The sequence below is a fragment of the Mixophyes fleayi genome, chromosome 11 (genome assembly GCF_038048845.1).
Source record: "Mixophyes fleayi isolate aMixFle1 chromosome 11, aMixFle1.hap1, whole genome shotgun sequence".
NCBI classification, from domain to species: Eukaryota; Metazoa; Chordata; class Amphibia; order Anura; family Limnodynastidae; genus Mixophyes; species Mixophyes fleayi.
This window is the reverse complement of record NC_134412.1, coordinates 17319275-17332036: the sequence shown is the minus strand read 5'-3', so window position 1 is coordinate 17332036 and position 12762 is coordinate 17319275. Positions and strand designations below refer to the sequence as shown.

Here is a 12762-nt window from a genome sequence, read left to right as displayed (position 1 = left end):
CTAACCGGTATTGGCGCAACTGAACAGGGAGGCGCGGAGTCTAACGTACCGCCGGTATTCACCAGGGACCCCCCCGCAAGGGAGTTTGGGCTTAGCTGCAGAGGGTATGCAGGTCGCGGTTCTCCAAGACAGTCACCGGTGTAGCGACAGTAGCAGACAGGCGTAGTCAGAGGTCAGAGCCAACCGAGCGGTGCGGTACACAGGGAGGATCCAGAGAGAAGTCAGGTCAAGCCAAATAGTCAAACCAGCAGTGAGGTACCAAAACGAAACACAGGAGAATAGTAACAGGAAGCCGAGTCAGAACCGAAGGACACTGGATCAGAAGTTCAGGAAGCGCTGGAGCAGGAGTGAACTAATACTCTGGCACCAGACATGTGTCAGAGGCTGCTCTATATACCATAAGGTGCATCCTGATTGGGTTAGGGAGACATTGGCGGTCAGACACGCTGACCACCGACAGGTGAGCGGAGATAGCGCCCCGCTGCTAGGCAACAGGACGCGGCTGCCGAGAAGGTGCAGGCGTCTGTCTCCTGCACCAAGTGTCAGTGCAGAGACGGCGCCTGACAATTAGCCTGTGACAGATATGTAACATATGATATGTTTTCAGTATCATAACCATCCTGCAGTGACCCGAGCAACATCACAAGGTACCAAGGGCCCAATTCATGTCCGAACGCAACTTGCACATCTGTGTTTACAAAGAGCATGCAACGTGAGCACAGGTCGGGCTGTATTAAATCCAAGCCTACCTCAAGGTATGTTTCAATTTGAATCTGGGCGTAAGTACGAACTGCCTACATGGTACTTGCCGTACCTAGACACACAGAACTGACTGCAGGATACACACATATGTATGTATAATAATAGTTTCTATGACAAATGCAAAACATTTTTATTTGCTCCCAAAATAAAATAACAATTATTAACAGTATAATCATTTCTGTAAATATTTCTTTTCAAATATTTTTTTAAGATGGATTTATTTTTATATTATTAAATAAAGAAACAATGTATTTTTACAGTACATCATATAGTCGCCTACTGTCGTTCCGTGATAGCTATTGGCGCGCATACGTGTACTTTTTAAATCAATGCCGTGTCAGTCATCACTATCAGTCGCCATTTCCACCTGTCCTGTCCAGGGTGTAAAAGATACGGCTAAAAAAAATATGAGTTGCCACATCTGGGTCGGAAGACTCGGAACGCCCTGATTATACCTTAGTATCCTCCTCCCACCACTGTTCTGCCCCTCAAGACATCTGCAGTTGTAAGTGTCATTTGCGTACATGAATCAGGCCCATACTCTATGAACAAGAAGGAATCTGAAACCGTTTTTAAAATGTCTACAATGGAACAATTTACACTTTAACACCACTTTCTATGGGCTACATTTACTGAACTGCAGGGTTTGAAAAAGTGGAGATGTTGCCTATAGCAACCAATCAGACTCTAGCTGCCATTTATTTAGTGCACTCTACAAAATGACAACTAGAATCTGATTGGTTGCTATAGGCAACATCTCCACTTTTTCAAACCCGCAGTTTAGTAAATATACCCCTATGAGCCTTAGGGAGGAATTGAATACACTCAATTACCGCTCCAAGCAAAAACCAGCGTTGATATTACCGTAGTAACGGTAATTGTGCGTAGCCCTCGTTGTTCTAATGAACAACGCAGGGAATTGAATCCCCCCCTTAGTTTGCTATTTGAACTCACCCTTTTTATCCATTAAAAATGCAGACAGGATCATTTCTTTAAGTTCTTATGTGAAATAAAGATTCAGGTGGTAAAAAATTAATATATAAAGTGCATTCTAAACTAAACCACACGCACTGAAGAGGTAAGAGAAAATGTCCATTTATTCTGTTGTACAGACTTTCCCCTATAGTGTGGAGACAAGACTACATGAGTACATCATATTAATAGAATAATTATTAATGTTGGTCACCGGTGACAGACAGTGACAAATTATTAGTTGAACTACTGGCTGAATGAATAGATTGTAAACTCACACAAGCAAGGCCCTCGGGACCCTCTATCTCACGCTCACAACTTCATCAGCCTCCTATGTACTATTTTTGTGTATACTTTGTTTCACGCATGACTTGTTATACGTACTGTCCAGCACTGGGACACATCCATGATGACGATGGTCAATGTCCATCCATACAGAGCTCAGGCCATGTGAGCGGATATTGATATGGTCATTATCGGGCATCAGTGTCATTTTGTGGCCACACGCACTGTGATATTGTGTGGTCAGCATTATTGTGGTGATTGAATAATTAAAGCACCATTAAACCGAAAGAAATAATTATTGGTAACATTCTTGAGTACACATGTAAATCAAATCTATATACATATATGGGCATTATGGTGAATATACTTTACATTAGTAATTTTGCCCCTATAATCAACAGCCCTTTCTCCATTGTTTTTTACTTGGGGAAAAAAAAGGGGACTGAGTATTACTCAAAAATAAAATAAACTCTGGAACACCCCAAGGCTGGGTCACCTCTATTTACTTGGTGTTCCAGTGGGGGTCAGAAGGGGTCTTGTAGGGAGGGATTGTCATAATTCCACTCTCAAATCTGGGAAACGGGGTTTGACTGTTCCGGAGGTCTCGCAGACGTGAGGCAGGGTTCTGCAGGAGAATTATGTTGTGTTGTCACTCCTCTGGCCCCTGAGTCTAGAGACTGGAGATGTTGCCTATAGCAACCAATCAGATTCTAGCTGTCATTTTATAGAATTTACTAAATAAATGATAACTAGAATCTGATTGGTTGCTATAGGCAACATCTCCACTTTTTCAAGCCCGCAGTTTAGTAACTATACCCCATTGACTCTTTCCAGTAGGCAAAGCACCCAGCGAAGCTCAGTGAGCTCCAGCTGCCAGGACTCTGAATTCAGCTCAAGGTGGAGCTAGACCCCAGGGAAAAAGGCCTGGAAATCAGTCTAGGAGATCCAAAGATAACGTTTACCAAATGGCAATATGGCCGAGAGTGGGCTGAACTCTTCCTGACTCTGGCTGTACATAGGCAGGGTAGCGATCTGCCCCCCTTACCACTACAGTAAATAGAAAGTAAACATAGTATAGTTAAAAGATCAGGCTCATTCTTATGCACAGTAAAGAGATTCAGCCTCGATTGGTGAATGAGGCTGAGGGCTGGTTGACTCCCCCACCAGCCCTGTGTAAAAACGTATAAAAGAAGAGGGGATAGTGGGTAATAATGAGGGTTTTACTTACTGAAGAGTGAGGAAGGGGTGTATTTTGGCAACGTTGCGGTGGAGGCGGCAACATGACTGCAAGAGGATGTGGATGTGAGGAGTGAAGCTGAGGGTGGAGTCAAGAATGACAACATAGCAGCTGGCGTGGGGAACGGAGGAATGATGTTGTTGACCATGAGGAAGATGTGGGGAGGGGGAGTAACATTAGCAGGCGAAAGATAATGAACTTAGATTTGGACATGTTAATTTTGGGAATTGTTGGGTCATCCAAGTGGAGAGGCAGTTGGACACATGGGATAGGAAGACTTTCCTCTAGTGTCCAAACCTTCAAGCGTTCTCTTCAGACAAGCTTATAATATTCCTCAACCACCATCTTAATCTCCCCTATTACCACCCTCTACACAGCTAACAGAAGACAACAACCCTCTGACCAACATTGCCACACACACAGCCCACTCAATACTTTTACCTTTGCATTCTAGCTGGTCCAGTGTGCAAAATGATGTAGCACATGTCCTTGTGTTTTAAACTCCCATTGTCCCATAGATTGTAAGCTTGCAAGCAGGGTTCTCTTACCTCTCTGTCTGCTTGTATTACCCAGTATTGTCTTATTAATGTTTGTTCCCAATTGTAAAGTGCTACGGAATTTGCTGGTGCTATATAAATAAATGTTGATGACGATGGTAGAAAGGAGGGTGAGAGGACAGGGTAGGAAAGATAAATGATCCCAATTCTGAGGGTCTGTCCTGCTGTCCCGACAGCCAGCAGTGTTCTGTGCTATGTATTGCTGAATAAGTGCTGGCAGCAATGGAGAGGTGTCTTCAGGTAGAGGGAGTTGAGAGAGGTCGGATGCTTCAGGACACGCCCTTGGGTGATGCAAGGCCATGTCCTGATGCAGAAAAGTCGAAGATATAGAGGTACTCATGGAAATCTACGATGGCTACTGAAAGGAAGAGGCCATGCCAGCATCCAAGATGGCGACTGAAACCAGTATCCCAGAACAAAGATGGCCACACAAAGGAAGTAGATAAATAGCAGCCACGTGGATGCGGCAACTTACAGAGTAGCATTAGTGTCTGGACCACAGGAACGTACAGAGACATGTGAGTACATGGTATGCAGGCATCTTTGGGGAAGGCAAAACCTACATACAACAATAACAAAAAAAACTTGTTTAAAGTACTATTTCTTTCAAGTGCGGAAATTGATGCCAGCTTTATCTTCCACACTCACATATACAACCGTATTAGTAAAAAATATAAAAAAAAGTGCATAAATGCAAAAACAAAATAAAAACACTTTTTTTTTGTGGTACAATATTAACCCTACCAAACACAAGTATTAAAAATAATCAGTGTGGACATTTTTTAAGGTAATCTGGAGGTCTCCTGTGTGCTACTAAATTGATAAATGCAAGTAAAAGAATATTTCCCACCTCCCAAAAAAATTCTGTGTAGATGTAGCCTTGAGGTACATTCACGGACACTTTCTTAAAGTACTTTGTATAAAAACATGGAGTGCTATGTGCTGAGCAAAGGGTCATTGCTTTATTTAATTAGCACTTGAAACGATGGCAAAGAACAGCACTGAGGTGTGTTGGAAACAGCTGATCGTGTGCAAACATTAGTCCACTTATTTGTATAATTGGCAATAGGAATTACTTACTACATGAAATCCTATAGTAACCCGGTAATAGTTAATCCACAGTTCTCTTAGATGGAGTTCAAGCTACACAGTGATGGTTAATGAATGGTTGCTATGGGTTACTGCACATTAGTAAATCATTCTAAACATCTTTTGTTCAGGGATGAAGGGTGGGAAGCTAATGCCTGTTGCTAATTATCTCTAATTAGTAAAGGAGAACATAGCTTTATATGAGGGACGAGGGCAGCAGCTGCAGGTCAGGCTCTGCTTATGGAAGTGGGTTAGGGATTACAAACCACTAATGCGTGTAAGTATCACACAGGTTAAATCCAGACCGCTTATTACTGAATGCTAGACTCAGGTTTTCAGGCCCTGGGGTCTTATTATAATTGCTCTGTATAGTCACTAGCAAAACACGAAGAAGATAACCTTGTAAAGACTAAAATACAATAGATTGTAAGCTTGCGAGCAGGGCCTTCTCACCTCTTTGTCTGTTTTACCCAGTTTGTTTATTAGTTTACTATGTTTGTCCCCAATTGTAAAGCGCTACGGAATATGTTGGCGGTATATAAATAAATGATGATGATGTTAGTTGTCTACAATGATGGTTTTTTTTTGGGTGTGCACCAGTTAAGAAAAGAGATGTTTGCAAAGTATTTAATCCTCCAGTTCTCTCTGCATGCCCGAAAACAGAGGTGGTATGGATGATATAGAGTCATTGATTGGTGCATGCAAAGGGGAGTTAATAGTACTGGTTAAACAGAGACCTCCCATTCGGAATAATTTATAACACACATTTATACAGTTCTATAGAAAACAAAGTTTTCTAATTTTTAATGCCATAGAAATTATATTGCACAACAAACACTGAGCTTTGCAGGCATATGTGAAGTGTGTGTGTGTGTGTGTGTGTGTATATATATATATGTATGTATATATGTGTGTGTGTGTATATATATATATATATATATATATATATATATATATATATATATATATATATATATAGTATTTTAAGTGACATGTGAATGCAAAATACCTTCTATGCCTTGTAAAATAATGGAGTAGGAGAGAGAGAAAAATAATAAGTCATAGCTACTTCAGTGGTTTGTTCATTTTGACTTTGTTGATGTAACGTGTGGTAAATCACGATGTTCTATTTAACAAAGAAATATTAAAAGAAAATACCTCCTAAGACTACCATTTTTCCAGGGCAGTCCTCTTTCTTCCCACCTGAAATCTTTAATCACAATGTTCAGTTTGATTATCTCCATCCTCTCAATGCAACCATATGAACTGTTGTACCTTATTTTAAAACCAAAATGATATAGGGGTAGATAGATTTTATGTTACGTTAAGTCAAATGAGTGTCCTGGATTTAAATTTTAAAATGATGGGATCCCTGTTTTAGTGGGGGTAACCTGTAAATCCTGGCCTGGTGGCAGAGGGGTTGTTTGATAAGTCGGTTTAGTGCTTTTCATGCTGAGCCACCAAAGACACTCTGATATATCTAATATAGTTATGCATAGGTTTAAAGGGTGCTAGAAGAAGGGTTCTGTAATGTCATTATCTCTACAGATGGGCGCTGATGACTAGATACAAATGCAGGTTCCAGTACTGCATGCTCCACCCGCTGTGCTAGCAGAGATGCCAGCTGCTTTTCCCATGCAGGTTCCAGCAGCTGTGCCAACAGCTGTTCCTGCGCAAGTGCCAACACTGGCACCTACTGTTCCTGGTAAGTTGTCAAATAAAAGAAAATCATTTTCTTTTACTGCTCCCTTATGGATGAAAGAAATAAAGGATAACTCCATTTAAAAGAACCCCCCCCCACCCCTACTTAACCTAGGTGACACTGTAATTAGTGCATGTTCATCAGTGTCTATCTCCTCTCTTCATGCTGTCCACAGTTGCCAAGGCCACCGTACACCCCCCAAAATGTAATATTTGAATTTATATTTGTCCCCTCTTCCATGTGATCAGGGCCGGATTAACCATAGGGCTAACTGGGCTACAGCCCAGGGGCCTATGGCATCCAGGGGGCCCTTGAAAGTGCTCAGCAGCAGTATTGATCGGTCGGGGGAGGGATCGCCCCCGCGCGATCAGTGCTGCTGAGCACTTTTACTGCGGTCCTTCCCCGGCACGCTGTAGACTCCTTACTGAGGAGATCTCGTGAGTCTCGCTCTCACAAGATCTCCTCAGTAAAGAGTGTACAGTGCGCCGGAGGTGGAGGTAAGTGCCGGGGGGGGCACGGGCAGCTCGGATCACGGGGGGGGGGGGGGGGGGGGGAATGGTGTGGGCAGCTCAGATCACGGGGGCGGGGGGGCCCTCACAGGGGAATGGAGGCCCCCTTAGCCCAGGGGCCTCCATTCCCTTAATCCGGCCCTGCATGTGATTGGTCTTCCCTTTGGAGTAATACTAAAGGAAAAGCTTTGTGTTTTGTCACCTCTTCTTGCTGGGTGTGAGATACTGACAGGTCGTATCCTAAGTTCAAATGTCATTAGTAATTAAACATAGAATGTGATGGCAAAAGCAAAGCTACAGACCCATCTCCTCTGCCGTTTTTGTGTTTTGCTGGTAAACATTATGCTTTTCATGCTTTTGGTCAGTAGGGGCACTGTTCTGCTTATCTTAAGTTTCTCTTCAACGGACAGAACCCTTTGGCGAGTGCTTCCCTTCGTGTTATTAAGTGCAATTATGCAGAGAAAGAAGTCTGTGTTTACTCATGCAACGACCACCGGGGCAGTCCATTTGGCTATTATTGGGCCCTCTGTCCTGCAGTGCTGGTGCAACTGTGACCGACACTCCTGCTAGGCTCTTCTGAGTCGGCATATGGCCTTTTTAGAAGGCTTTGATAAGTCTACCCTTAAGTCTTCTCAAAACCCCATTATTGTGACAATTACACCACTGGGGAGGTGCTTTTAATCTCTTGGGACAGCAATCACACCTACGTGTTTAAAGAGGTGTTACACATTGCTGCAAAGGGAGCTTTCAAATCATATATGTAAAACAGGCTTGTTGCACGGTCTGCAAATCTGTCTATCCATCATTAAAAGCTAACAGATAGGCAAGTGTTCTTTGAAGTGGCAGATCCAAGGAGGAGGGACAATCAACCCCCCCAGCAGGACAAGTATATCTTTTAAATTACCAAGAGGCCAATCAAAGGGGATGGGGCCAATTGGGACCAGCCAATCAGAATGAAGGGGGGCATGACTTTGCTAAATCCTCCCCTAAAATTAAAGTCCCCTGGTTCTTTGCCAAACTCTAAAGATCAATAGCGCCCTCTAGCTAGAAAAGCAATGTTCACACGCTAATTCAATTCTGTGTTATCATACCCTGAAGCAGCAGATAAAGTAACATACTTGAATTGTATAAATTGTTCCGCCAGGGTATAAAAATAGAGAAATGTAAATTTGTGTGACAGTTTCGGGGGGGGGGGGGAAGGGGTTTAAATTGCCGTTTGGTTTTCCACCAGGTAATACATAACATTTTTATTTGTGAGCAGTAATTATTGCGCAACCACAACCCCTGCCACAAGTTGTCGTGAATGTACAACCGAGTAACTCTATGCCGATGTCGTTTAGACCCATCACGTGGAGCACCGGACTCTTTCAGTGTTTTGAAGACATCCCAATTTGTAAGTACGCGCCACAGGATGCAGACTCTTCCTATAGGAATTGGTTTCTGTAGACTAAAATATACTGAACCTTTTTAAATGAGGCATATGCAATGAAACCACACTTGTACGTGCCCTGTTTGTCCATCAGTATGGAGGAACTCAATAGTATATGGAAATCTTTATTTTACAGATACCCCTATCTGTTAAAATGGTATATTCAAGTATATAACCCTTATGTATAATAAATGAGTGATGTAAATGAGATTCAACGGAATTTACCTTTGTGGAGAGGATATAACGAGGTATTTACAGAAGTTCCTTTTATTTTTTAGCACAGCCAACACCAGTAAAACTGTGAGGAATTGGTCTCCTCCCCCTTATTTGCATACAGGTGCCACTAGCACTTTGTAGAGTCAACTGACGGAGGAGTAGACTTAAAGATAAGGCTCTCAAAATACATACTCCTAGAACAAATAGTTAGCATAACCCATAGATCATTGTGTCTATACTATGACATTAGGCCATTAATCCCATTAGTGAACATATGTTTGCAATCCTGAATTTTCTGGAGAATAAAAAAAAACCCACTTGTAATGCAATGTACATATATTGTAATGGCTCTTATATGCTTTCTGTAATTCTTCTACCTCCTTCTCTCCACTCCAGGTTTGCTGGGGTGCCTTTGCCCCTTCCTTTTACCCTGCTACTTGTCGTCCCTGTTTGGCGAGGTGTGCTGCCTTGGTATGTTACCCGGCGCTATGTTTGCACTGCGTACCGGTGTGCGAGAACGTTACAGGATCCCGGTGAGTCGCCTTACACAGCGCCATTCAGGCTCCTTATGTTTCAGCTCCTACTAATAGAATTCTGTCTATCATTGGTTTATATCATAAGATGCTTCCGACAGTTAAGTTTCTGTGTGTTGGGCTCTGTATGCTGAGTAAGTTGGTGGTATCCCCCCCGAGAGGCCATGACATTAGCTGAATGTTTCTTGAAAGTAGTGGCTCCATGTGTTTGGTATTATGTAGGGTGGTAGTCAGATACCCCAGTGTCCCGGGGGTATCTGACTTCAGATTATAGGCTAAACAGTAAACTAGGGCATTCCAGTTGCTGCATCTGGTGGGGGGGACTGAAAACAGTATAAAATTATTTTGCAAAATAAGTCGCTACAGAAAGACTAATGGCAAAAACGAAATGGGAAGTTGGGCAGAAAAATGGCGGGTGAGGTTCAATATGGATAAATGGAAAGGTAATGTTTCTAGCTCATGGTAATGCACTATATACTACTACATTGGATAGCTGATGAGCTACGGAAATGGGTTTAGGAATACTAGTAGTAAGATGAGTAGGAGCACTCAGTGCCAGGCAGCTGCTGCAAAGCCCAACATAATTCCGGTACAGAAGTTCAACAAACAAATATGTGGGTTGTAATTTGAGGTGTCTATTTTATTTTTGGGGAAAAAAAGAAGAGATGGAATCTGAGTATTGAGAGAGATGCCATCTTATTAATGTTTCTCTAGACAAATTTAAAAACCCCCATCCCCCAACCCTCCCTTATCGTTGCTGTCAATTGCAGTGCTGGTGGAGCAGTTTTCAGATTCTGCTTCCAGTTTAGCCTCTGCTCATAGCCTGTATAGTAATGGATTTCATAGGTCTACAGACCTGTTTCCATGTAGTTATCCTGCCTCTCTAATGCACTATACATGATGCCTAGCACTAATCTAGTGTATTAGAGAGGAAAGATAACTATATGGGACTCCCCCCATCTGTAAACTAATTAATTAAATCCTTTCCATGCAAGCTGGAAGCAATGTATCCACCCAACACTAATGGAATCGATGCCCAAGTAATTGTAAATGGGGGGAAAGGGGGGACTATTGGATGGTTGGTAGTATGGGAGAAATTTTAATTGGTGAGGTGGACACCTCTCAAAAGAGAATTATCATCTCTAGTAAGTTGTTATAGAAAAACTACTGGTATTGGGGGGAGTGGGATGTTGGAGATTCAGCGTTGGTCCAGTATATGCTCTATGCTTGGTGTACTCTGAGCCTGGAGACTGCAAAGTATGCAGAGTGACTGTTTTAGAACTCAGCAGACTGCAGCTTTTCTGATTGGCTGAGGCCTGGCACATGACTTCCAACAATCACCAAGTCTGATGGTCAGAGGGGATGCTTTCACAGCATTAAAGGGCTATAGTCTCTCTACAAACAAGACATAGTATGGGCAAGCTAGGGGTGTTCTGGTCTAATTTTTGCAATTGGGACTGTTGAGGTATGATGAAAAAACATGCCAGGTCACTGGATATGCAAGCTGCTTCTAGCTGAGATCCTAGAGCCAGGTCTATTTTCCTTGAATGTTAAATTATGGAGCAGGTAGGCAAAATAAGCTTACTTTGGAGGATGGTGCCCTATGGGTACTGGTGTATTGCAAATCAACAGAGGCCTTAGTGTGGTGTATAAGTGGCCATAACAGCTACAAGTCCATCTAGACCAGGCCTGGCCAACCTGAGGCTCTCCAGGTGTTGTGAAACTACAAGCCCCATCATGCTTTGTAAGTAGTCAGCTGATAGCTGGCAAAGCATGCTGGAACTTGTAGTTTAACACCTGGAGAGCCACAGGTTGACCAGGCCTCAACTAGACTTTCAAATAATCTATCCCTTAAAAGCTGCTGTCTCCCCCCTCCACATTAATTTAGCTGCTCTCCAACCAGAAGGGGGCGACACCTGCTTTTATTGCCTGTCTTACACCCTCTGTCCTTGCAGGGTGACCTTCTGAACGATTACTGCTCCATTTGTTGTTGCTTAGCATGTGCCCTCTGCCAGATGGCGCGGGAAGTGAAAGGACGGGAGTGGCAGCACTGCAGATTTCCTATACCACCGCCAAACCTACACCTCCATTTAAGACGCCAGCACTGAGGCCGAAGACTCAGCTTTAATGTAATTTATATATTAATACTATATTAACTTAATAAATGTCTATTTATATCTATATGTGTTGCTCTCTTTACTATAGCTACAACCGTATGGGTATTGACACCTATTTATGTATATAGTTACTGTATGTGGTTGTCAAGATTTTTTTGGTTTCAAATGTGCAATGCTATATATAATGCAGCCACCAGGTGGCACTATTCAATGGTTGCCTATGGTGATTACATGCAAACAGATAAACCAATACAAACATTTATACTCTAATTGAAAGTATAAAGGAGGGTTCAAAATACTTTTTCCCCTATATGTACTGAACATTTATAGAATCAAGAACATTGTCGTTAAAAAATCCTCTATAAAGTACTTTAGCTTATCTTCTATTTGTATCCGAGATTTATCTGATATAAATATGAAAGTGCTAGTTAATGGGCCAAGAGGACATATCTGAAATATTTGGCTCCCCGTTAATTTTAACATATTCCCTTATCTCATTTCAGAGATCTGACTATAGGTTATTATAATACATCCATGGGACCAAAGAACACATTGGTGGCCCCATAGCTTATATTTATTTTTAAATACAATGGCCAATTATCCCAAAAGACAGTCTAATTTTAAGAGGGTAATCTTCTCTTTCAAGATTCTTATACAAAGTGATCCTTATCTCATGGATCAAATTGAAACATTAGCCCAAGCCCTAAATCCTATGCCAAGCTCTTCACCCATTATCCCAAGCCCTAACCCTAACCCTAAACCTAACTCAAGCTTAAATAACGATCCCATCCCAGAACCATGACCGTGCCTCCTCGAGATGTAATATGAATGAGTCCACTCTTTCATACTGAGATGTGTTCAACAAGTATTCCTGAGCAGTTTAGCATGAGCCTCCCATCACTCACCTGTGCTTGAGAACATCGGATTGGTTGCATGTTGGCCTAACTCCTCCCACTTTGAGATTGCCTGCACATGGACACACAGCAATTGGCTGACCTTAAAAGCAGTGCTGTGTTCTAAAGCTCTGATTGGCTGCTCTTGCCGATTGCTTCATTTATTTGTCCAGATTTCCCCAGAAGAATGAATACAATAGATGCTCTGATCCTAGTTAAATACACCAAAAAATGTAAGAATCCCTCACAAACAAATATATATATTTTATATGTAAAACCTGCTTTGTCTGGGTGGCAGGTTAGTAAATGTTGGTCTTTATTTTTCAGGCCTTGTCTTGACTGGCACAAGTACCTGTCAGGGTCTGACCTGGAAAAAGCCACCCTACCCAATGAACTCTCATATGAAACTTAAGAGTGTTGGTGTGTTCATTATGGCAATAACATGAGTATGGCAACAGGGA

General features: G+C 42.3%; 1 protein-coding gene across 3 annotated transcripts; it reads left to right on the top strand.

Moving 5' to 3' along the window:
• The first annotated feature begins 695 nt into the window (after positions 1-695).
• LOC142106774 (cornifelin homolog B-like) lies at positions 696-11472 on the top strand. Of its 3 annotated transcripts, none has more exons than XM_075189784.1 (5): positions 696-755; positions 6451-6607; positions 8375-8506; positions 9155-9291; positions 11247-11472. In XM_075189784.1, exons 2-5 carry the CDS (start codon positions 6475-6477, stop codon positions 11397-11399), a joined length of 555 nt encoding a protein of 184 aa, XP_075045885.1. In that variant the 5' UTR covers positions 696-755; positions 6451-6474; the 3' UTR covers positions 11400-11472. The 3 variants fall into 3 exon arrangements, with proteins under 3 accessions (XP_075045885.1, XP_075045883.1, XP_075045884.1); XM_075189782.1 differs by lacking the exon at positions 696-755 and adding an exon at positions 4207-4331; XM_075189783.1 differs by lacking the exon at positions 696-755 and adding an exon at positions 4808-5179.
• Positions 11473-12762: the final 1290 nt, after the last annotated feature.

Bases quoted from the DNA above. Each gene is read 5' to 3' on its own strand.
- LOC142106774 (XM_075189784.1), top strand. From the start codon at position 6,475: ATGCAGGTTCCAGTACTGCATGCTCCACCCGCTGTGCTAGCAGAGATG. The intron at 6,608-8,374 runs GTAAGTTGTCAA...ATTTGTGAGCAG, and splicing joins ACTGGCACCTACTGTTCCTG to TAATTATTGCGCAACCACAA. The intron at 8,507-9,154 runs GTAAGTACGCGC...TCTCCACTCCAG, and splicing joins TTTTGAAGACATCCCAATTT to GTTTGCTGGGGTGCCTTTGC.